The sequence below is a fragment of the Mastigoproctus giganteus genome, chromosome 1 (assembly GCF_048544385.1).
Source record: "Mastigoproctus giganteus isolate SK-2022 chromosome 1, ASM4854438v1, whole genome shotgun sequence".
NCBI lineage: Eukaryota > Metazoa > Arthropoda > Arachnida > Uropygi > Thelyphonidae > Mastigoproctus > Mastigoproctus giganteus.
The window spans coordinates 81,335,352-81,361,299 of record NC_143575.1 but is presented as its reverse complement, the minus strand read 5'-3'; the positions used below and the strand labels follow the sequence as shown (position 1 = coordinate 81,361,299).

Below are 25,948 nucleotides of genomic sequence, written 5' to 3'. Positions count from 1 at the left end.
ATCCGTTTCGTCTGCAAACGTAGACATTAAGCATGATATACCTTTATCAATATCACTGATAAATACAGAAAACAATGGACCCAACACGGACCTCTGGGGAACTCCACTAATAACATTAGTCCATGAACAGCAGTGTGCATTGATTACCATTCTTTGTCTTCTTCCACTCAAGCATTCTTTTATCCATTTTATCCATTGTAGCAACTTGCCCTTAATGCCATATTATTGCTCCAACTTGCACAGTAGTCTTCCATGTGCAACAGTATCAAAAGCTTTCCCGAAATCAAAGTATATGATATCAAAATTATTTTTTGCATCCAGTTCCTTTGCGACCACATCATAATATCCAATGAAATTGGAACCCATGCTGCATCTTGGGCTATAACTGCGGTCTCATCTAGATAATCCTGAAGTGCTTCTTTAACCAGTGCCTCCATTAATTTCTCCAAACAGAGTTTAAACTAACAGGGCTGTAATTACTCGCATCACCTTTCGATCCCCCTTTGTGAATTGGGGAAACATTTGCATAGCTCCAGTCTGTGGGGACTTCCCCTGAGCTCAAGGACGTCCTCAAAATCACTGCTAAGGGCTTGCTTACTTCCTTTGCTGTCCCCTTTAATGTAACTGGATAGATCCCATCCACCCGACGTGCCTTCTTTATGTTTAACGTCGACAATTTCTCCTCCACTTAGCTCTCAGTTATTACAAAATCATTTAGCTCCCTGCCAGAATTTGATAAACTTCTAGTATTCCCCTCCCTGAATAACTCCTCATGTGTAAATGTAGATGCAAAATAGTCATTCAGTTTGTCAGCTACAGATCATCAACAATCGAACCATCGATATCAAGTAAAACCATCTGATTCATCCCTTTCCTTCTAGAGTTTACATAAGTAAAGAAGTCGTTACTGTTTCTCTTTGCATCCTTTGCCAAAGATTTCTCGTAATCTGCCTTTGCTTGCCTAACCTTCTTTGTCACTTGATTACAGATTAGTGATAAATGACAAACTTATATATGAAAAAGGATGAATATGGGACAGATGTGTGAAAACACTTGCTTTTAGTCAGAGGGTGAGTGATTGATTGCTGGAGTAAACTTTTATCTGGTGTTGTGGAAGTAAGTAGTTGAAATAAATTTAATGAATCATTATACAAATTATTAGAGGAAATGGATAGATGAAGTTGGTAGTTTTTTGGCTGATGCTGCATAAGCATGATTTTGTGTTTCTATCTATGATATTTATGACTCATTAAAAATTGGTGAAATCTGTAAAATAAGTACTGTTTGATCTACATGGCAGGTTATGTGGACAGCCTTTCCCAAAATTATATATGTGGAAACATTTTATTTTTATATTTTTAAGATTTTTCTTCTCTAAGAAGTTTTTATAAGTTCGTTCCTTACAAATGTCTTAACAGAGACAATGTATATATTTTAATTAAAATTGTCATTAACATAATACAAAAACTTCACTTACCTCTTTTGAGGATATGGCCTGTAATGCTATACGGACAATCATCCATGTCCATACTATATGTAGTATCTGGAGGGCACATAGCAAACTATTGAAGATATAGTATGCCGCAAACATATCAACAATGGTAACTGCCTCAAACATTGTACTATAGATAACCCTAAGTAAAAATTATGTTATACTGCATTAATTATCTTATACTGCATTAAACTACAACTAAGATGCACATGACCTATGGTAGAAGGGTTATCCCAAAAGTAATGCACAAAAGCGGCTAATTTAAAGTGAATTTATTTTATAACATAATTTACATTAAAAACCTCCAATGTAATCTCCTTCATGCATTATGCCTGCTTCTCAACATTTGGATAATTTTTGAATATACCATTTAATGGTCTGCTGCATTGGGTCACGGCTACACTCACTGCTTTTAAAGACAGAAATCTTTTTCCAAGCAAAGGTATGTCCTCATATGTTCCTTGGACTTTGGGAATATATCATAATTGCCAGGACTCATATCAGAATTAAGGGGGTGAGGTAGTGCTTTCTCTTTTAATTGGTGAAAACAAACTGTACAGACTGTAATATGAGGCCCTGTGTTGTCATGGAGAACAAGCACATCAGCTTCCAATATCTGGGGCTGCTTCTAACAAATTTTCGAGCATAATTTCTGACAAAGAAATGTTGCATAGTCTCCAGTTACTGATCTTCCAAGTGGCACATGATCAGCAGCAATAATGCCCTCATAATCAGGCCATAATGACCATTGTTTCTCCTGTGATTGTTGCTGACATTTAGAAGGATGTGGCAAAGACAGATGCTTCCACAAAGTTGATTGTGACTTCAGCTTAAGTCATATGTCCATGTCTCATCAATGGTGACAATACTTTCTTGTAAGTAATGTTGTGTGTTAACTGTTTCACTTTTGCTCATCGTTTATCTGACAGCAAATGTGGGACTCACTGGGTTTTGACTAGGCGGGTTTTGTAATATCTCAGTTAAAATTCAGTAAAAGGGTAATTTCGGTATTCCAGATTTGCTGACTATTTCTTCACAGGTCATACTCCAAAATGGTGGTAATAATGCCACTGAATTGTCCTTAGTTGTTCTTGATCTATCTGAGCATTGCTTGTCTTCAACACTGGTATGTTCTTGATGAAACAGTTGAGACCAAAGTGAAATCGTACTATGATCTACTATTGATTCCTCACACACTTCCTGCAACAATTCATAAATTTGTTATTAGTGTTTGACTATGTAAAGTTTCAATTTTGATAAAAGATCTTTGATATGAAACTGTCACTGCACTTGAAGCAATATCAATGCCATTTTTTAAAAGCCCCTGCATAAGCATTCACTGCAGGAACTCTATTTTATTGAACTCTAATGTTGAGATAAAACTTCAAATTTATCTGACATTATTATCTTGATAAATGTTAGTTGTGCAGGCATAGGGAGTGAGGAGCACATGTGCAGTGTGTATTACTTTTGTGATAACCCTCATACTTTATTTTAAATATAATGGGAAAGAAAAGATAACAATAGTGTCTATATATGATTTATAGTGGTGATGGCATAGTCATAGGCTGTCATAGTCATAACAGTCATAGGCTGCTCCACGAGTGAAGTTTCATATATAGAGTACAATGTATACTTTAGCAACATACATTTGTGATTATTCTAAGCAGTATATTTATTTATGCAGCAAGATCCATAATCCTCGAAACTGTAAAATTTCAGTTTGACAAAATTCATAAATGCAATCTGAGAACAGATTTGGACTAGATACAGTGCAGCTAAATAAATTTTTAATAAATATCCAAAATAATATAAAATATCTATACAGTGGGACCTTCTGATGATATTACCAACAGAAAATTCTAAATAGGAAGCATTCAGGAAAGTAACCGTAGAAGAGAATAGGCTTTTCATACCAACAAAGAAATACCATTCCAGGGCTAGACCTAAATGGATGTCAGTGTTCTGAGACTTGTGTCAGAGAAGGAAAATGCATTGGATGCATATAAATTATCAGCTGACACGGAGACTATGGTAGATATAAACTAGTCTGCAATGAAGTCACAAAGACAGTTAAGCAAGCTAAGGCAGGTTATGAAAAGTCTCTGGCAAAGAATGCCGAGAAAAGCAGCAAATATTTCTTTACTTATATTAACAGTAGACAGAAGGAGTTCAATCACATTGGTACATTCGATGATGATGGTTTAACTGTTGATGATCTTGCTCAGGTTGTTGAAAACTGAACAGGTATTTTGCATTTACATTCACGCATGAGGATTTCTTTAGGGAGGGGAATGCCAGATGTTCACAAAAAATCTAACAGAGAACTAAATGATTTTGTGAAACTTAGAGGAAAGTGGAAGAGAAATTGTTGAAGCTTAACATTAAAAAAGGCACCTGGGATGGATGGGATCTATCCAATTATATTAAAGAAGGCAGCAAAGGCAATACAGTCAGTCATACGTGTTTACACTACACAAATTCGATCATACACGATTTATAAATAGGGGAACGATGTCACATATAACACGAATGTAATTCGCTTATGCACGAGTCACCTTTGTGTTAACAAGAAATGGTAGTTGAACGTGGCGGAATCACCCCAACTGAACACAACACAACACAGCACAGCAGGAATGAAGAGAAGGTTCTGAAAATTTATTTGTTTTTATGATTTCGTGGAAGGGGAAACACATTTAACATAATAACGTAAAAACCCACAGAATTCCAGCTATCAGTATCATCACAAATGTAATTAGATCGACTTTTACTACCTGTTTATAACAGATTCCACTAGCAGGAACCACCAATAAACCGGAAACTGCTAATTGTTTTTTTATTGTTTTATGGTAGTGACTTCCAGAAATGTGCTTTAGTAAAATGTAAGCATGTAATATGTGAGAATAGTGGGTGCCTTTACTGCACTGTTTATTCAGTTTCTGCATGGGCGCTGCGTCATTTATTCAGTTGCTATTTGTTCGCTGTGTGCTTATGTATGTCAAGCTTACCTCCTCATTTTTGTTCTTTTTATACTTGCTCTGTTCTCAAAAAAATGAGTAAAATACTTGAAAAATGTGTGAAAAGGAAGCGTTCTGGTGAGAATACTTCAGAGAGAAAAAGAAAAGCAATATCGATAGAAGAAAAATATGAAATTGTGAAACGCTTTGAGCAGAATGAAAGAACATGTGATATTGTGTGTGCTACAGGCCTAAATGAGGGAAAGCTGAGAACAATTACAAAGAATGCAGAAAAAATAAAAGCAACTTTCATAGCAGGAACAACACAAAGTGTAAAAAAAATCAGTTAGATCAAGACACAAAGAATTGGAAGAGCTGGAACGTCTTTTATCTGTTTGGATAGAAAATCAAACAAAGAAGAGATCAGGAACAAGTTTGCTTACGATAAAAGCAAAGGCACTGGCAATATTTGAAGACCTCAGAAATAAAGCTGAAACCCTCAAGAAGTGCCTCCCTTTCCTGCCAGTAGTGGCTGGTTCAATAATTTCAGGAAATGTCATGCTTTCCATAATGTGAAATTATCGGTGAAGCTGCGAGTGCAGATGAAGCAGCAGCAAAGGCATTTCCGCCGATACTGAAAAGCCTAATTGAGGAAGAGAGCTATACACTGGACAAAATTTTCAACTTTGATGAAACCGTAGTTATGCTGTTAGTTAAGAAACACATAAAATCTAAGGAAGTGCATCTAGTTAACACAGATGGACAGTGCAATGCTGTATCAGTTTAGTGACTGGGAAAGCAAAAATGAGGGTAGGAGTTGGTTCTAGGCTAAATGACTCTGATGAGTACAATGAACAGTTATACAGAGAAATAGAATTGACCAGTAAATCAGAGTGTCTTATAACTGGGGATTTTAACTTCCCAGATATTGACTCGGACTTGTGGATTGGTCACCCGTACACCAGCAAGGCTTTTGTGGATTTATTGGATGACTGTTTTCTACAGCAGCATGTTAGAGGCAAACAGTGGGAGTAACACTCTTGATCTGATTATCAGCAGTGATTATTCACACATTAAGAATTTTCAGATGAAGGTTCCACTAGGTGGCAGTGATCACAGTGTACTGATGTTGGATTTACTTAAAGATGTACCTACCATCGGGTAAAGGGAATGGTTTTTACTTTCGAAAAGGTGACTATGGTGGTCTTCTGACACAGTTCATAAATTCTATACAGTGGAACCAACTGATGATGTTACCAACAGCAAATTCTAAATGGGAAGCATTCAAGAAAGTAATCTTGGAAGCTACTAGGCATTTTGTTCCAACTAAGAAATACTGTTCTAGGTTTAGGACAAATGGATGTCAGATGAAATAATGAGACTCGTGGCAGAGATGAAAAATGCATGGGATGCATATAAATTATCAGGCGACACAGAAGCCTATGGTAGATATAAGGCAGCGTGAAAACAAGTTACAAGGGAGATTAGGCAAGTGAAGGCAGATTATGAGACATCTTTGGCAAAGGATGCAGAGAAAAACAGCAAAGGCTTCTTTACTTATGTAAAGTCTGCAAGGAAAGGGATGAATCAGACTGGCCCACTTGATATAAATGGTTTGAAAGTACATGATCATTCTTAGATGGCTGCCAAACTAAATGAGTATTTTGCATCTACATTCAGGAGTTATTCAAGGAGAAGAGGGCCAGATGTTTATCAAACTAACAGAGATTTAAATGATTTTGTAATAACTGAGAGCAAAGTGGAGGAGAAATTGTTGAAGTTAAACATAAGAAAGGCACCTGGAGTGGATGGGGTCTATCCAGTTATATTAAAGGATGCAGAAAAGGAAGTAAACAGTCCCTTAGCCATAATTATGAGAGCATCTTTGGCATGCTGGACCAAGGGATTTTCGTGCCCTGGGCAGAAAAATTTTTCGGCACCCCCTTTACTTAGGATATATATATTTATAAAATTTGGCCCCCCCCTTAAAAATGCACCCCAGGCAAGGGCCCTGCTAGCCTGTGCCTTAATCCGGTACTGATCTTTGGACACAGGGGAAGTCCCCGCAGACTGGAGATGTGTAAATGTATCTCCAATTCACAATGGGGGGAATCAAAGGGTGACATGAATAATTACAGACCTTCTAGTCTAACTTCTGTTTCAGGAAAAACAATGGAGTCACTGGTTAAAGAAGCATTGTAGGATCATGTACACAAGACTGCAGTAATACTTCAGACACAGCATGGGTTGGTTAAAGGGAGATCTTGTCTGACCAATTTGATTGGATACTATGATGTGGTCACAATGGAACTGAATGTCAAAAATAATTTTGATATCATATACTTGGATTTCAGGAAAGCTTTTCATGCTGTTGCACATGGAAGACTACTGTACAAATTGGAGCAGTATGGTATTAAGGGCAAGTTGCTACAATGGATAAAAGCATGCTTGGGTGGGAGAAGACAGAGAGTGGTAATCAATGGACACTGCTGTTTATGGACTAATGTTATTAGTGGAGTCTTCCCAGGGTTCGATTTTGGGCCTATTGTTGTTTTGTATATTTATCAATGGTATTGATGAAGGTACATCAAGCTTAATGTTAGAGTTTGCAGATGATACAAAGGTTGGCAGGGTTTGTTAATAACAGTAATGGGAGTATGCTGCTGCAACAGGATCTGAAAAAGTTGGGGAGATGGGCTGAGAAGTGGCAAATGAAGTTTAACAATCACAAATGCAAAGTACTGCATATGGGTAGCAGTAACCCCAGAGAAATGTACCAACTGGGTGGTGTTACACTCAGGGTAGTGGAGAATGAGAGAGATCTGGTGGTAATAGTTAGATATGAAGTTCTCTGGGGTTACTGCTACCCATATGCAGTACTTTGCAATTTTCATTGTTAAACTTCATTTTAACAATGAAGTTTAACAGGCTGCAAGAGTAGGTCATGGGGTCTTGTCAATGATATACAGGAATTTTGCGATCAGGGATGAGGATGTGATTATCCCCTTGTATAAGGCAATGATCAGGCCACACCTTGTGGGTGCTGCATACAGGTTTGGAAACCTCATTTTAGGAAGAATGTAGAGTTGCTAGAACAAGTACAGAGAAGGGCAGCAAGACTGGTGAGGAGAACCAAGGGCTGGTCTTACCAAGAAAGGCTGAAGTTCTGCAAATTGCAGCGTCTGGAGACTAGGCACCTGCAAGGCAATCTGATTGAGTTGTATAAGGCCTTGAATGGATTGAGCAAGCTCAATGCTGATGCGATTCTTTCTCATTCTCAGATTACAAACCTGAAGGGGGCATAAACTGAAATTGAGGAAAGACAGTTGTCGAATAGATGTGTAGAAATTTGCCTTTAGGCAGCGAGTAGTTGATTGTTGGAACAAATTTTCATCTGTAGTGGAAGTTGATAGCTTAAATAAATTCAAGGCAGAACTAGACAAACATTTGGAACAAATGGATGGGTGAAATGGGAAGGGTTTTTTTTTTATTATTTATTTTGGCTTATGCTGTATAAGCTTGCTTTCTTGTGTCATATGCCTCCACTGATACTAATGGTAATGTCTTGGCATAAAATTTTAATGGGAAACGATGAAGGATTCTTAGGATTTGAAGAAAATCGCAAAGATATGGTACCAGAAACTTTACGGAATATGCAACAAATTGATGGGTGTGGGATATCGATGAGCAAGCAATTCATGTCTTAATTCTGACAAAGATTTAGCTGGCTATGAAGTACTAAATGATGAAGAAATTTAACATCATATAACAACTACATCATCATCATCAGCCATTTTCAATCCACTGCAGGATGAAGGCCTCTCCAGTGATTTTCCAGTTCCTTCTGTTTCATGCAATGGCCATCCATTTACTACTCACAAACTCATGAATTTCATCTGTCCATCACCGTAGATGATGTCGATAAACAGACAAAGATTTCAGAATTATATGATTTAATGAAAAAAGCAGAAGTGATGAGTGTTAGTTTACCACAGGTTGTTGACAGATTGGTTGCCCTAAAAGATCTTCATGAACAAGGTATGAAGATTTATATCTCCATGAAAATTGTGTGTGTGTTATTTATTGATATCTCAGTGGATGTGAATTTCTGAATGGTATTGAAAATTAGTATTTAAATTTGTTTAATTAACATGAACTTTATTTTCTCCTTCTGTTACAAAAAAAAAAAAATTCTTGTAAGAGCAAGCATAATGTGATTAAGCATTTAATGCTACAAATTTAGAATATGTTATGGGCATTTATGTATGTCTAAGGTAAAGTAGCCCTAGAATGTCAGTGAAACTCTGCCATCATCATCAGCCATTTTCAATCCACTGCAGGATGAAGGCCTCTCCAGCAACTTTCCAGTTCCTTCTGTTTTGAGCACTGGCCATCCATTTACTACCCAAAAACTCATGAATTTCATCTATCCATCTCCGCCTTTGTCTTCCACGTTTTCTTCTAGCTCCTCTTGGGTACCATTCTGTTATTTTCTTAGTCCATCTGTCATCATGTCTTCGAGCTATGTGTCCTGCCCAAGACCATTTTAGTTCTTTAGTTTTGATAAGAATGTCCTTTACTTTACAATGAGTTTGCTGCCTAATCCATGTGTTTCTCTTCTTATCTAACAGTCTGATTCCCAGTATAATGCGTTCCATTTTTCGCTGTGTAGTTTTCAGCTTCTCTTCCATTTTTTTGGTGAGTGCCCAAGTTTCACTTCCATAAGTCATAGTGGGGAGTATACATTGGTTCATTATTTTACGTTTCAGACAAATTGGGATATCACTCCTTAGTATGTGACTATATTTACTGAATGCTATCCATCCAAAATTTATTCTTCTCTTGACTTCCAGCCATTTATCGTTATTACAGCTAATGACTTGTCCCAGATAAGTATATGACCCCACCTTTTCAATTACTGTTCCAGCACATGACATCATACTGTTGTGTGCTGGACGGTTTGGTCTTTTCCTCTTCACACTGACCAGGCGTCTTGAAGAGAACCACTCTACACGTTCATTTCCACCTAAGTAACATAACAGGGCTTACCATCGAGGTGTGAATGAGTGGATTTTAGGGAGGCAGGCCAACCGGACTTCTCCTTAATCTTCTGAAATAAAGATATTGGATCCTTCAATCATTATATCCTTTTCTATGGCATACTTGTTTGTTCATCATTACTTTTGTTTTAACCATATTCATCTTTAGTTCAAAATCCTTACTAACTCTGCATAAATGATTAAGATTTTCCTCTAATTCTTTGGGATCGTGGCTTATGACCACAATGTCATCTGCAAATTGTAAATGGTTTAGGTACTCTCCATTCACATTGACTAAGTTCTGTGACCATGCGTTGAAGAATCAGAAAGCCCAGGGGCTTTCTGATTCTTAAATGCATGTTCTAACGACTACTCACCAATACTAAATAAAGATGGAGAATGTGAAGAAGAGTTAATATTGTCACAAAAAATTAGCCATAGTATTTTAAGCCACACAGAATTTCGCTTATTTCTCCTATTTCTACTGTTGGCATTCGTGGCAAACAGACGTGCCTATTACAGCTCTTCATAGTGACATTAAAGCATAGATAAGAGGGGATTAAAGCAGGATTAGTCAAGTAGAGCACAATTTCAAAGTTTTATTAGTATATTGTTAAGTTTATTTTAATAAGTTTTTTCCCCGTAATAGTTTGATTTATTTTTGTATATTATAAATGGCATGTATTCCAAGGTCAACCTAGTGGATAACCCTAGCTCACTTGGAGATTCTTTTCTTTGTCACCGTTGTAAGGAGTGCACCAATCTTAAGTTACAATTTGGCACATTGCTAGAACAATTTGAGTCACTGAAAAAAAACGGATGCTTGCCTTCGAGAATAATGTAACTGGGAGCTCATCAGGGACTCAAGACTCTAGCAACCTACCAAGTGAAGCACTCCTGATTCAGGCCCCAGAACAGAATAACCAAGTGCAAACTACTCTGGTTCAAAAGGACTTAGTTCTATTAGGAGACTCCATTGTCAGGGAAATGGGAAATATTTTTTGTAATAAGGATAGGTGGACTAGAACCAGGGTACGTCTGCTGGGAGCAACTATTAATGATGTCACCAACAGACTATCAGATTTTAAGGGGGGAAAAGAGTATAGTATTATTCATGTGGGGACTAATGACATTAAGCATACATGATCAGACGATTTGTTAAATATAGACCATGCTGAAGAAATGATGTGAGTTAGGTCACAATGTTTATGTGTCTGCAATTCTGCCCAGGCACGATATGAGGGATTATATGTTAAAAGCCTTGTGGATTAACTCAAGATTTGAAGGACTCTGCAAGGCTTTAGGGGGGAAATTTCTATTAGCTTGGCCCGCACTTGTAGGTAGAAGGAATCTGTTTTGTAGAGATTTGATGGGATACATTTAAACAAAGGTGATGCAAAAGTTTTTGCCAGTATTATTGAGGATACTTTAAAGGTTAAGGGAAACTGCTAGTTTAGGTGGGACAAGGGTAATATAGATATGCATTTATGTGACAGTATTGGTCAAATTAACTCTTGCACATACCTCAAGAGTATTTGTTTGTTACCACAACAGAACATAGTAGCAAGGTGTTCTGAGGTCAAAAACGTTACAAATGAGCAGGTAGCAAATGCCAGGGAAGCGAGCTTAAATAACTTTAAGGGGTGTGTCAGGGTAGTTAACTAAACAAGAACACTAAGTCTTAATTGTTTATACAGTAATGTCAGAAGTGTCGTCAATAAAATGAGTGAATTCGAACTGCTAATTAGGACAAGTAATGCTGACATAATAGGGCTTACAGAAACGTGGTGCCACCCGGAGATCAGGGATGATGGGTTTCAGTACGGTATGTACAGTCAGTCCTCGTACAACACGTGTTTACATTACACGAATTCGATCATACACGATTTATAAATAGGGGAACGATATCTTATATAACACGACCGAATTCGCTTATGCACGATTCGCCTTTGTGTTTACAAGAAATGGCAGTCGAACGCAAAATAATTGGAATTAAGAGAAGATTCTGAAAATGTATTTATGTTTTTTATATCAGTGAAGAAGAAACACATTTCACCATAATAACGTAAAAACCAACACAATTCCAGCTATCAGTATAATCGCAAATACAATTAGATCAAGTTTACTACTAGTTTATAACAGATTCCATTAGCAGAAAGGCAACTGGAAATTGTTTTTATTGTTTTATGGTAGTAACCCCTAGAAATGTGCTTTAGTAAAATGTGAGGTGTTAATAGTGTATCTCTGCCTTTACGGTGTTGTTTATTCAGTTGCTACACGGGCACAGCTTTGTTTATGTGTATCAAGGGTGCCTCCTCGTTTTGTAATTGTGCTTTATTCCCTAAAAATGAGTAAAATACTAAAAGGTGTGAAAAGGAAGCGTCCTGGTGACAACACTGCAGATTCAGAGAGAAAAAGAAAAGCAATATCGATAAACAGAGGAGGACTGGGCCAAAAATTCTTACCCGGGAAAATTTGTAGTGGCCTCATACTATGGCTTATGGCCAAAATCACACCGGCCTCCGGCCCACCGGGGTTTCCCCGGTAAGGCTTATGGCCAGTCCGCCTCTGTCGATAGGGAAAAATATGAAATTGTGAAACGCTTTGAGCGAAATGAAAGACCATGTGATATTGCACGTGCTACAGACCTAAATGAGGCAACGCCGGGAATTACAAAGAATGCAGAGAAAATAAAAAAAACTTTCATAGCAGGAACAACTCAAAGTGTAATTAAAATCCATTAGATTAAGACACAAAGAATTGGAAGAGATGGAACGGCTGTAATCTGTTTGGATAGAAAATAAATAAAAACAAGTTTGCTTATGATAGAAGCAAAAGCATTAGCAATATTTTATTATGTAATATTTGTAATAAAATACTTATGTATTTTATTACGATTATTTTTTGTGTTTGGTAATGTTTTGGTTACAAATGTGTGTTCAATCTTGGGTGGTCGGCACCTAACCCTATTTTTCCCATAGGGCCTGTTGTTTATGTTGCACGATTTTGCATTGCACGAGGGTTTTTAGGAACACAACTATCGTGCTATACGAGGACTGACTGTATAATGTATTTAGGAAGGACAGGGAGGATAGAAGGGGTGGTGGGGTCATGCTTCGTATCAAAACTAGCCTGAGCGCGACAAAAGCTTTCCCGGACTCAGACGTTTTGCATGCTAGTATAGAATCTGTATGGTGAGATAGTTGGAAGCAAAGGTATAATGAGAGTGGGAGTAATATACAGGCCAGGTGATTGTGAAGATTATGATGAGAGCCTCTACATGCAAATGGAATGGGCAAGTAATCGTGAATGTCTTATATTATGGGTGATTTCAATTTGCCTCTAATTGATTGGAGTAAATGGGAAGGAAAGTCCATATGGGGGTCAAAATTTTAAAATCAGCTAGATGATTGTTATTTGTATCAACATGTCAGGGAAAGTGCTAGGGAAAAGAATATTCTAGACCTCATCATCGCCCATGAACCAGATGACATAATAGGGCTGACAGTACAGGAACCAGTAGCAGGAAGTGATCACGGAGTTCTACAGTGGACAGGAAAAGAGAGGTAGCAGTAGTTAAAGGCAAAGGAAAGAGTTATAATTTCAGGAATTACAATGCTTTAAGGTGCTACATGGCCTCTTAACTGGATAGATATGTCACAGAGAGCGAATACAATTGAATTATGGTATACGTTTAAAACATTAATCACAGAAGCCTTGAATGCTTATATAGCATTAAAAAAATACTTCACGAGGAAGATTCCAAATTGGATGAATAATGAAGTTGTCAAATTACTTGAGCAGAAAAAGACGGCACAGAAAAGTTACAGAGCAATAGAAAGTAATGAAGCCTATAACAGCTACAAATTGATCTGTAATAATGCCAATGAAAAGATTAGGCTGGCAAAGGCAGATTATGAGAAATCGCTGACCAAGAGAGCGGGGGGGGGGGGGGGGGATAAGCAATTCTTCACATATATAAATGCAAAGAAGAGAAAGACAAACCAGATCGGACCCGTATGTAATGGACATGGGATAGTATTAGATGCCCCAGCTTCAATGAGAAATTCTGGGAGTGAAGTTGAAAAAAATGTAATTAATGATGTTGAAATTTCTCACGTTTATTTAATGAAAAAACTTTTAAGCCTACAGGCCAGTAAGACTCCTGGGGTTGACAGAATTTACCCTATAATCTTAAGGGAGGTGGCTTTAAGTGCATCGAACCATTGAGGCTAATTATGAGAGTATCATTGGACTCAGGAGTGATTCTGTTGGATTGGAAAAGTGCCAATGTATCTCCAATACAAAAGTGCAGTTCTAAGAGTGAAGTGGGGAAATTACCGGCCAGTTAGTCTAACTTCAGTAGTGGTGAAAATCATGAAGATTATGATCAAGGGTGGAATTCAAATTCAGGATCATTTGGATCAAATTGAAATTCTCAAGGATACTCAGCATGGTTTTGTAAAGGGAAAATCATGTTTAACTAATCTGGTTAGCTATTTTAACAGGGTCACTCAAGAGCTGGACTTGGGGAATACTTTTGACATTTATTTGGATTTCAGCAAAGCATTTGATTCGGTCCCACATGAGCGGTTACTTTATAAGCTGGAACAGGTTGGAATCACAGGGGAAATCCTTAGATGGATAGCAGGGTGGCTTCAGGGCAGGAGGCAGAGGGTTGTGATAAATGGATATTCCTCAGGTTGGGTTGATGTAAGAAGTGGGGTTCCCCAAGGATCAGTATTAGGACCACTATTGTTTTTGATTTTCATATATGATATCGATGAAGGGATAGAGGGTGGATGTCCAACTTTGCAGATGATGTAAAGATTGGTAGAGTAGTTAATGATTGCTGCCAAGCAGAGCTTCTTCAGAATGACCTAGACAGACTTCACAGATGGTCAGAAAAATGGCAGCTGTGCTTTAATCCAGCAAAGTGCATCTGGGGAACAGTAACCTCAAAATACTTATACACTTGGTGGAGTTGATGTTGTTGTTATTTGGTTTTTAGGAGCATTAGCAACTAAGGCCATATTGCTCCGGGATATGCGGTGGTCATTCCCTGACCTTTCCGCATCCTCCGTATTTGGTGGTGATGGGCTTGAACCCCGGTCTAATCAAGAAGCGTGTGCTATGCACTGCTACTCCTTCCCACCTGGCTACGGAGGCGCCACAAGGTGGTGGTAGAGTTGAACTAAAGCCGGTAGTGGAGGAAAGGGACTTGGGTATTACGATACGGTCAGATATGAAATTCTCCGAGCATTGTAGACTGGTTGCAAGGAGGGCCCTTGGTGTCCTATCAATGATTTATTGAACAATCGCTAGTAGAGATAAGGATGTCATAATCCCATTATATAAGGGATTATGACCACACTTGGAATATTGTGTTCAAGTATGGAGATCGCACCAAAAGAAAGACATTGTTCTTCTTGAAAGGTCCAAAGACGGGTAACTCGTCTGGTGAGGTCGGCAAAAGGGCATCCATATGAGGAAAGACTTCGAATATGTGGGTAGCAGAGCTTGGAAACTAGGAACCTTAGAGGAGACTTGATTGAGTTGTTTAAGACTCTGAAAGGCATAAGCAAAATGAATAAGGATGAAATTTTCATAGTTATAAATGATTCTAGAATAGGGGCCACAATTTCAAATTATAAGGGGGGGGAGTTGTTTAGACTGGATAGCAGGAAGTTTTATTTAACCAACGAGTTATAAATTACTGGAATAAGTTACCAAATGAGGCTGACAGTCTGGGGAAATTCAAAGGTCAGCTGGATAATTATCTAAGGGAGGAGTAACATATAGGTTAGTGCAAAAGCATCATTTTAATGTAGCCATCTACCAAAGTAGTTAATTAATTAAATTGGCATCTTTTTGGTTGTATCTCATATTGTGAATACCTTCACAATGAGTTGCCATGGTACTGTACTATCTTGAATAAGTAACACCTCACAAGTGGAGAAGACTACAGTTACTTATTCTCAGTGGATACCACCATCCAGACTGCACTGTTTCAAAGCTTGTTGGCTTCTCCTCGGTGGGTGGGCAGGTACCCTGGTGTTGCAATAGTGACATCCCAGTTATGAAGTATAACTTCACAATATGAGAGATGCCTGATGGTGTGCAGTGATATAGATTATCAAATATTTAAGGGCAAAGGCCTCATGAAATGTGATGCTTTTGCACTAATTATATGTTAGTCATTCTACCTCACAGCATGAGGCCTTTGCCCTTAAATATTTTGTCTAAGGGAGGAGGGAAATGCATAGGTTGTCCATTTCCTTTTCTCTTATTAATTATTATTATTATTTTTAAAAAATTTCTTCTTATTATTATTATTATTTATTTATTGTTTTTTTTTTTTTTTGGCTGGTGCAGCATAAGCCATAGACTTCCTTGCACCATGTGGCCATTACTAATACTATTTTTCGCAAAATTAAAATATAATGTTAAAAACAGAACATGTTTTAAAGATATCAATAGACTTTTTAAGTTAAAACAAAACTTGTGAAAAATATTGAAAATTATTGTGCACCACCACTGGCAGATTCTGGCACCCGACGCAAGCATCGTATTGGACACACAAATAGCATGTGGTAAGTTTTTTCATTCTTTAGGTACGTTTCTGAACATTTTTTGATATTTTTGGATTAGATTAACCGGGAAATCGATTATTCGGATTTTATTTTTACTATCTATCCCAGAAAATCGAGAGTGCACTGTAATTGGATTTCAGGAAATCTTTTGATACTTTTTGCACATAAAAGACTGCTATACAAATTGGAGCAGTGCAGCATTAAGGGCAAGTTACTGCTTTTGATAAAGGGACTGTTGAGTGTGAGAAGATAGAGTGGTTATTAACAGATGTTGCTCTTCATGGACTAATATTTTTTGTGGAATCCTCCAGGGTTCAGTGCCAGGCCCATTGTTGTTATTTTCTATATTTATTAATGAAAACTGATGAAGGTATATTAGGTTTAATGTCTAAGCAGATGGCACAAAGGTTGGCAGAGTGGTTAATGACAGTAATCACAGTAAGCTAATGCAAAAAGATCTAAAAAAATTAGGCAGATGGGCTGAGGAATGGCAGTTGAAGCTTAACAATCAGCAGTAATCCCAGATTAATATACCAACTGTGTAGTACTACACTCAGAGCAGTGAAAAATAAAAAGACCTGGGGGTTATTGGGCAGCCAGGTCAGCTCATGGGCTTTGTCAATGATATAGAGCAGTGTTTCCCAAACTACTGAGATGTACAGATCCCTTCAAAAAAAAAAAATGGCAAAAAAAAAACAAAAAAAAAAAGTTTGCAGACTCCCTATATGTGTGTGTGTGTGTGTGTGTGTGTGTGTGTGTGTGTGTGTGTGTGTGTGTGTGTGTGTGTGTGTGTGTGTGTGTGTGTGTACACTAGATTTTCTGAAAAGAAAATTCAAAGTTTTATGTTTAAAACAACTCAACTTTATTCTTATTTTTTCATGAATATATAATAATAACTTATTTATCTTCAGTTTGCTATACATAGAATGAATAATTTGACCAGTTCCAGAGGGTCATTTCACAGACTGCCCTGGACCTGGTCTACGGAATTCCAGGGGTTCGTGAACCCTAGTTTGGGAACAACTGATATAGAGGAATTTTGATAGCAGGGACAAGGAGCTAATTATCCCATTGTACAAGGCAATAGTTAGGTTGGTTGGTTGATATGTTGTTTAATGGCACAAGGGCTGCTAAGGCCATATTGTGCCTGGCAATAGTTAGGTTGCACCTTGAACACTGCATACAGGTCTGGAGGCTTCATTTTAGGAAGGATGTAGATCTGCTGGAAAATGGATGCAGAGAAATGCAACGAGATTGGTGAAGGGAATGAAAGGTTGACTTTAACAAGAAAAGCTTCAAATCTGTTAATTGTAGTGTCTGGAGACTAGGCACCTGCAGGGTGATCTGATTGAAATGTTTAAAGGCTTTGAATGTATTGAGCAAGCTCAATGCAGATGCCATTCTTCTTCTTGCTCAGGCTACACATATGAGGGATCATAAATTCAAATTGAGGAAGGATAGTTACAAGATATATGAATGGAGGTTTGCTTTCAGCCAGCAAGCAGGAGTTGATTTTGGAACAAACCTCCATTTTGTTTCGAAGTGTATAGTTTGAATAAATTCAAGGAAGAACTAGACAAAGTATTGGAGGGGATGGGCAGGTAATGTGGGAAGGTTTTTTGTTGATGCTTTGCATGCTTGTTTTCTTGCCTCATATGTTGCCACTAGTAATAATATCCACTGGGCAAAAAAAGGAGACATAACACATAATTACTAAAATTATTTGAGTATTATAGAACAGCAGGAGATTTCATACAGTGGACAATTGCTGCTTGAAAAACATGAACTTAGTAGTTTTCATCCAGAAACTGTTTGGAATAGAAACAGTAATCATCCTTACATCCCAGCTATGATGGTAAGAGCAACAGATAAATAATTCTGGGGTGACTCATTAAAAACTAAATATGATACCATAACACCTATTATTATTAATATACTTTTGCTATAGAATGTGAGCTCTACCATAACCCATCAAGCTTAATATGTTATTTTTAGATAGGAAAATAAACATTAAATCTTTGCTTTTTTAGTTATGTTACCTTTTCCCCCCCTCTTCATCTTAACTGTATCTGGATGTATACATTTAGTAATAGGGCAAGGTGGCATCTTTAAAAGTTAGTAAGAAACCAGAAATCCCCTCATTGATTTTATTTCAAATCTTATATTCTTGGTATACCTTATGCCTTTGTTTTATTTGATAAATGTTTCTAAAATGCTTTTGCTTTGATCTTAGCCAAGTCTTTTATTTCTGTATACCATGGTGTCCATTTTTTTATTCTTTTTTTATATTCCATTCTCCTAATGGAATATAGGATATTCCATCCTCCTAATGTTTCATGTTCTGCTTTATTTATAAAAGCATATGAAAAATTTTTATCATTTTACATATTTTTTCTATTGACTGATTTTCATATTCCATTTCTTTTAATTCTAAATATTCTCTCCATCTATTTCTGTATAGATTTTTAATACTTTTTTCTTGTAATAATTCAATTTTGAATTATGTTTCTTTATTTTTCTTAAGAGATTCTCTAAATCTATACATTTCCACTACTAATTTATGATCGCTTCTAATATATCTACTGATGGTATTGCTTTAACATCCTTCTATCTCTATTAGCGATTATATAATTGATTACACAAAAACAGTTCCTCTCATATTTGCATATACGAGCACACCAAGAGAGTCTGATTTTTTTTCAGCAACACATTTTTCCCCTTTGAATTTAATTGTATTGTCAAGTGTCAAATTATAAAAAAAGTCTCGTTTTGTCGGCATTGTAGATGTCTTCATCGTTGAAATCTTTCCTGATTTCTGCCCAAACATGGTCAATCCATTCATTTGCCATTATTGGATCTGCAGATCGAGACTCTCCAGTAATTTTTGCATAAACAATGCTATGTTGGTTTTTAAATCGATCCAGCCAACCATTTGTAAAATTGTCACGTCCATATTGTTTAGCGAATTTTTCTGCTTGAGTCTTCAATATCAGACCGCCTATTGAAAATCCAGCACTTATTTGTGTACTGAACATAGCATGTTCAGTGGTTCACTGAAAAAAAAAAAAAAAAAACTTTTTTCAGTGAATGACGTTTTAACCTAATACTTTCTAACCCCCCCCCCCCGGTTATGTTGTTCCAGTGACAATATGTAAACATGTTTATTCTTCCACATTGTCAATACTGTTGAAGAGGATATAGAAAACTTTTTACACACTTCAACATTTTTTGCACCACGTTCTAACTCATGAATAATTTCGACTTTTTTTCGTGAATTGAAAGGCACTTTCTTTTGTTAGTAGACATTTCCGAAGGAAGGGTTCGTTTCTAACTAATTTTACTTTAAAATTACAGTAAAGTGACCTACATACAAACAATTATCATTTCTAAAATTCTTAAAAGTCCCGAAATAAATTTATGGTTCAGTGAATACAAGACAATCTGTAAACATAATGTGACTGTATAAATTACAAGTGGAATGTCAATATACTACAAAGAACAAGGCTAGGCCATAAACCGGCCCCTAATTCAATGCAGGTGGTCATAAAAGCTAAGTCACCCCTGTCATTTTGTTTGTTATTTGGTTTTTAGGAGCATTAGAAACTAAGACCATATCACTCTGGGGATATGCGGTGGTCATTCACTGACCTTTCCGCATCCTCTGTATTTGGTGGGCACGGGCTTGAACTGTCATTTTTGTCTATTCTAAGAATTAGGTTTTTAAGAATGTTTACATCGTTACCAAAATTTGTATAGTATATCCATGTAGTACACTCATTATAACAGTGAGCGATTGTATGGGAATACGCATTGATTAAAATCATTATGGCTTTTTTTCTCATTAAAGCCAGGATCTTGTTATTTCCGTGCTCATTATAACCAAGTTCGACTGTACCTTCTATTCAATGCAAGCTAATTCAGACCAATTGTAGATAAATGGGCGATTCATATGTTATATGTCTAGATGAGCCACCAAACATCTTGCAAACACCTATGATACCACAACTTCACAAATACGAAGTCAGGCTCTAACCTTTTTGATCACACCTTTTATATAAAAAGCTCTTATTTAAGTAACTTTCAGTTTAATGTGAGGAAAGTATATTACTCGGAATCTAGCTAAACACAAAGTCCATGTGATAGTCAAATTCAAATTTTAGTTTGTTTCATAAAGTACAGATCCTACTAAAATTTAAAAATCAGCTTAAGTCTTCAAACAACACACAGAATTTTCTCCAAAAGCTGTTTTTATTACTTTGAAGGTTTCTGTTACACTTTTCCTTAATATGAAATAAAATGTGATATTCTGTACATAAGCCAGAAAGCCAATTTTAGAATTATTTTATTGATAAGTGGTGAGATCTGTACTTGCTATTTCACGAAACTCCTTAAAATTTGACATAGACCCAGTGTATTTCCTTGTGCACAAACTAGTAGTTTACTAAAATGTTGGATACCAGTTTTTTTTATTAACAATACAATATGATATGATATGAAAACAACCTGTATGGATAGAGTCCAAGTCTTGAAATTATCCAAGCCAAAGTAAATACTACAAATGACAAGTCAGCTAGACGCTGTTTACGAAGATATTTGGCCATTTTTGCTGCCTGGAAGAGGAAACATTTAGTTAATGTCTAATAAAAATTAATTAATTTAATTTTCATTTTTAAAACTAATTAATAAATAAAAATAACACAATTTATATAACTTTCAGAGTTCCGTGCGTTTAGGAAGAGTTCTTTCTGAGTGCTTGGAAACACAACACTTTTAGCATGTGTGTCAAGTTGTGATGTATTTTCTGGTTGATAAATCAAGGCAGAAATGAAGAATGCAAATGTAAATAACAAATAATCAAGGAAAAGAAGTTGCCAGAGAGAAGGGAACTAACAAACAATATACCTGCAGAACAGAACAAAAGGAAATAACTTGGAGGGCAACCAGGAATTTGAAGTAGAAGTTAACAATAATATTCATACATAAAATACTAATTTCATATAAAAAAATATGATTATTACTAGATTACTAGTTGAAGGGTTCAATACACCTTGTGTTGGAAGAATATGCACCTTTGCAGTAACAAAATTTAGAATGCTTGCCTGTCACAAATTTATTCCAAAGATTGGGAAATGATGCCTCACGGGCTTTTACAACATGCTGCAGAAATGGAAAAACCTTATTTCAGAGAGGGGAGACAGGCAACTGTAATAAGAACAACACATTTACTAAGCAGAAAAAGAAGGAAATTTACAGTACGCCAATAGCAATAATACGATCAAAAGATTTAATTCTAAGATAAAACAATATTCAAAGGGTGGATCTGGAACAACTTATAAAGCTGCTTTGTTTAAAAATGAAAATGAATAGTACTTACACACATATCCCACTTATTTGATTTTAGTATGAAAGTTACCCCAGTTTCAGTGAGTATGGTACATTCGGCGAATCATGAAAACATGAAAAATATAAAAATTTTTGGCAAAAATTTTGAAAACGGCCAATCTCAGAAAACTTTTATAACTTGCTTCTGCTGCTAAATAGGCATTCTAGTTTGCTAGTGTCTGTCTGGGCTCTCACTTCTAGCAAGATCTCCAAGTGAGTCAATGCATACTTAAAAAAATTTAGTAGGTGGCAAGTTTTTATGCAATAATCAAAGTTTATTTATCCTTATCGGTGTCAAATAAAAGAATAACAAACAGCTCTAGAGATAGTGAATCAACAGCAGCAAACACGATACCATATCAATTCAGATAAAGTGGAATTGTTAAAGAAGCTTGATGTGCAGATATAAAAATGAAGTATTTATGTAATACTTGTGAAGTTGGATCCTTAACAATATATGACAACAGAAAAAAAAAAACAGATGGAAAATCTGTTCAAGTTCTACACTGATAGTAGCACAAGCAAAGTGATGGAAAACTGAAGAAAGAAACAATCTGGATTGTGTACTCACAGCTGTTTCAATTACAGCAGGCCCCCGTTATAACGCGGTTCGCTATACGCTGATTCGCTATAACGCTGTTATTATAACCCGTGTCTGACTATAACGCTGTCACAGATCACTATAACGCTCTTTTACAGATTACATTTTTGACATATTTAACGAAATCGTTTCATTTGATGAAGTCGATAGCTTGAAAATGAATAGCAAAACAGCATTAAAACGTTTCCCACGCCGACTTGAGAAATTTTCCCACGCTCAGTGAAATTTTCTCGCACGCTAATTTAATTGCAGTACAGTGACTTGTTACGTAGTTCCTAGATCAATATTTTAAAAAATGACGAAGTATATTGCTTGTAATATTTGCGTTATATGCATTTATCCGAAGTCTACTCATCACCCAGTACCGTATTAGACAACGTGCGAAACGGACAGTTTACTTGAACATTGTACCATAATTAATGCAACCAATGCAGTTACATTTTCGAAGAATGAAAAAAGAATGAAAAATCAACAACGTCTGAGCACAGTACGAAGACTATAAATGTAAGAAAAAGACTGAATTTGAAAATTAGACGTTTTGAAGCAAATCGATTCCATCCGTTGACAAGCGGATGTGTGCCATAATTTAGGACTTGCAACTTTAACTGTAAGAACAATTATAAAAAAATAAAGAATTAATTTTTGCAGCGGGAAAGGTAGCTGTTCCACTGCAAGCAACTAGGACTAGGCCAGCTATTAGGATTGAAATGGAAAGACTTTAATTTTATTGAAGATAATGTCCAATGCAGAATTCAGTTAAGTTAAATATTAACAAAAAAGAGAGAGAGAGATTAGCCAATATGATGATCTGAAGAAAACTTGCCTAAAAAAAAAAAAAAAATGTGGAACCATTTAAAACTGGTAAGGGCTGGTAGAATAGATTTAGAATCCAGGGAGTGCAGATTAAGGAGCCGAAACTTTCAAAAAAGAACTTGTTAAAATTATTGAAGAGGGGTATTGTGTGTTATACTTCTCAACAAGTTTTTAACATAGATGAAGCAGGACTTTTGTGGAAACGGCCTAAAAGAAGTTTCATATTGAAAGAAGAAAAAAACATGCCAAGTTTCAAAGCGGCGAAGGATCAGTTGACGTTATTGCTGGGTGGTAACGCTGCGGGCCATTTAAAATTAATACCCCTTTTAGTTTATTTGGAAGAGGGCCAAAGTTCAACTCAAAATCCACACATTTTTCATGATTAAATTCATCCATTAAATTAAATCAATTAAATTCATTATTTTAATTGGAATTTTAAGTTTACTTTTGATACGCAAGTAGTTACCACATAATTATACGTATGTAATGCAGAATATTTTATATGTGCAAATATTTGAATATTAAATATTTTGACCGACATTTGTGCATCTTTTCATTACCGTTTATTATTGATTAGGAAATATCCTATGGCACTGACCGCAGCTCACAAATACATATGTTACCTTATGGGAAAGCGGCGCTCGCTTAGCGCGGATTCACTTAGCGCTCTGTTTTTCCGGAACGAATGATCAGCGTTAAGCGGGGGTCACCTGTATACCGTATGAAATGCTCAGCATTTTCAGTAAAATGTTCATTAATTGCTGTTCTGTTATTTTCTTAATTTTTGTGTTATACATATACATAATAAAAAATGAATAGTTTAAATACAATCCACTATCTGGTTACTTTTTTAAACATAAAATTAAGTTAAGGTTAGTAAAAAAAAATATGACTAAAAGCCAAATCCAATCTATGGCAGAAGCTGGTTACCACGGTCCAGAAAATTCCTCGACTTGGTACAGTTTATATCTCAAAGTTACCCATACTAGAGGATCTCAAATGTATAATATTGTATGAGTAACCATAAAAATGGTTAATAAACATATACAGACTTCTTGGAGAAGCCTGTATGGATAAATCTTAAGGTAACCATATTAAAGGAGTTCATAAGCAAAATATAGTGGAACATTGATACAATGCAAGTGTCGAGGTGACAGCTTTAACACCTCATTGTAAGTGAAGTGCCTTAGAGAGAGAATCTTTATTGCACAACATTTGATTTTAACTAGTTACAAGATTAAATATTGTTGCAATGTCCTTTCACGGCCAAAAGACCAGGGGTTTACAGGATAAACAAAATGACAACTGATACATATACGATTTACAGTACCGACTACTGTCTTCACAGTTCATGGGAGAGAGCAGCAGTCACAGTACCAGACTCATTCCCCATTATGCCCATTAGTTAATTCACAGCATACTCTTCAGTCTCCAAGTGGTGACTGAAGGGTATGCTGCCTTGGATGTGATAAACAGACTTCTTTTCCTTGGGCATACTATCTGGACCAATGTAGAGTATTCTTTAATGGGAGCAACTGGGGACAATTTTGCTTGTGTCTAGACGGTTGTGATAGCTTTTAATGCTTTGTCTTGAGATGGTGGTGCTGCATCTCCGGGGATCACCATTCCCTGTGTTAGGGAATGTGGCAGATAGGTGATTGGCAGATAAAGCTGGAAGTTCGTGGTTTATGGGATGTGTGGGGCCAAGTATCCCACACCTATAGTGTCGGTTGACAGCAAATTTCTTAAGGTCGGCTTTGATGTTCTGGATTTGTCAAAGCATCTGGTAGGGTGGGAAATTATCTGATAAGTGGAGGCATAAGTGTTGGGGTGGCTCTGAGTTGGGCAGGTGGAATCTCCCAGCCCAGATATATATATAGCTAAAACTAAACTTTTACAGTTTTTCCAATTTTTTAAACAAGAGTACATGATGACCAAAAGAAGACCTATTAAGCAAGCATTTGTATACAAGCAAATTTCATTTTGCACATTTTTTTTTTTTCTATTTTGTTGTCAGTGGACAAAATGGGTTAAATATTTTAAATTACAAATTAATAGTTTTTTTAATGTTTTTTTAAGTATTTTAATAATGCCATACTTTAAAAATATAAAAACAGCAATGCTTCATATATTTACAAAAATAAAATTTAAAAGTTGTCAGTTTCTAATAATAATCTCACACTTCCAAATGAGACATGTTTACATGCAATACAATTTACAGTATAATACATAAATATGAAAGAAGGAACAAATCAGCCACATAATCATTGGCTACATAATCTAACAGCCACCATAGCTGTGCGGTCAAATGTGAAGATTAAAAATAAATAAATAAATAAAAAAAATATATATATAAAAAAAAAGGTTTTGTTTTATATATATGAAAAAGTTGGTTTGTTACAATTGAGGTATTCCTAGAAATCATTTCACAGGTGAAGGCCAACATATCATAAATCATGTTCCACAGAAAATATGTAATACAGCTGGTTATATTCTAGATCGCACTATGGGATATCTTCCATATATCAGCAACACTAGCAGCAACTTATAAAAATATACAAACCTTTTGTCAATTCATGCATGCTTTTCATCCTGCCCTTAGCAGTTTTTTTTCCCCCTCCCATTCTAAGTGTGATTTCATACTTGAAAAGAATGCCACATGCTGCTGTTCATACAAAATTTATAATATATTGAAACCAACAAATACAGTAGCTGGTTCCCCTCTCTCTCTCTCAGAGCTAAATATTTAGTTTTGTGAACATCCCATGTGCAATTAATGTTTAATTGATATTTTTTTATTGCATATCTAACTGAAGTGAGACAAGTGAGAAACTGATTAAACATTTACAGTAATTTCTCTTAGATAGCTACTGTTGTTCATAAAAATTTGTCTAATTAAGGGAATATACCAGAAGAGAATACAAATCTCAGTAGTCCACACTTTGGAAACTATTACAATATAGCTGGTTCTTATCTGTGAGGTATAGAATTTGCTTCTGCTAGTGTTTATTATGAAATTAGTGTTTTGCCATAAACTGAATTTTTTTTTTTTTTTAATGATCCTCTTGGGG

At 36.2% G+C, this 25,948-nt stretch overlaps 1 protein-coding gene across 1 annotated transcript in view; it reads right to left on the bottom strand.

The window, feature by feature from the left end:
- schlank (ceramide synthase schlank) overlaps window positions 1–25,948 on the bottom strand; it is a 204,038-nt gene that overhangs the window by 18,889 nt on the left and 159,201 nt on the right. The window contains exons 8-9 of the mRNA XM_090380709.1: window positions 20,585–20,691; window positions 1,478–1,634 (exon numbers count right to left, since the gene is read on the bottom strand). Of these exons, the coding sequence (XP_090236835.1) occupies window positions 1,478–1,634; window positions 20,585–20,691 (264 nt within the window). The remainder of the gene's footprint in view (window positions 1–1,477; window positions 1,635–20,584; window positions 20,692–25,948) is intronic.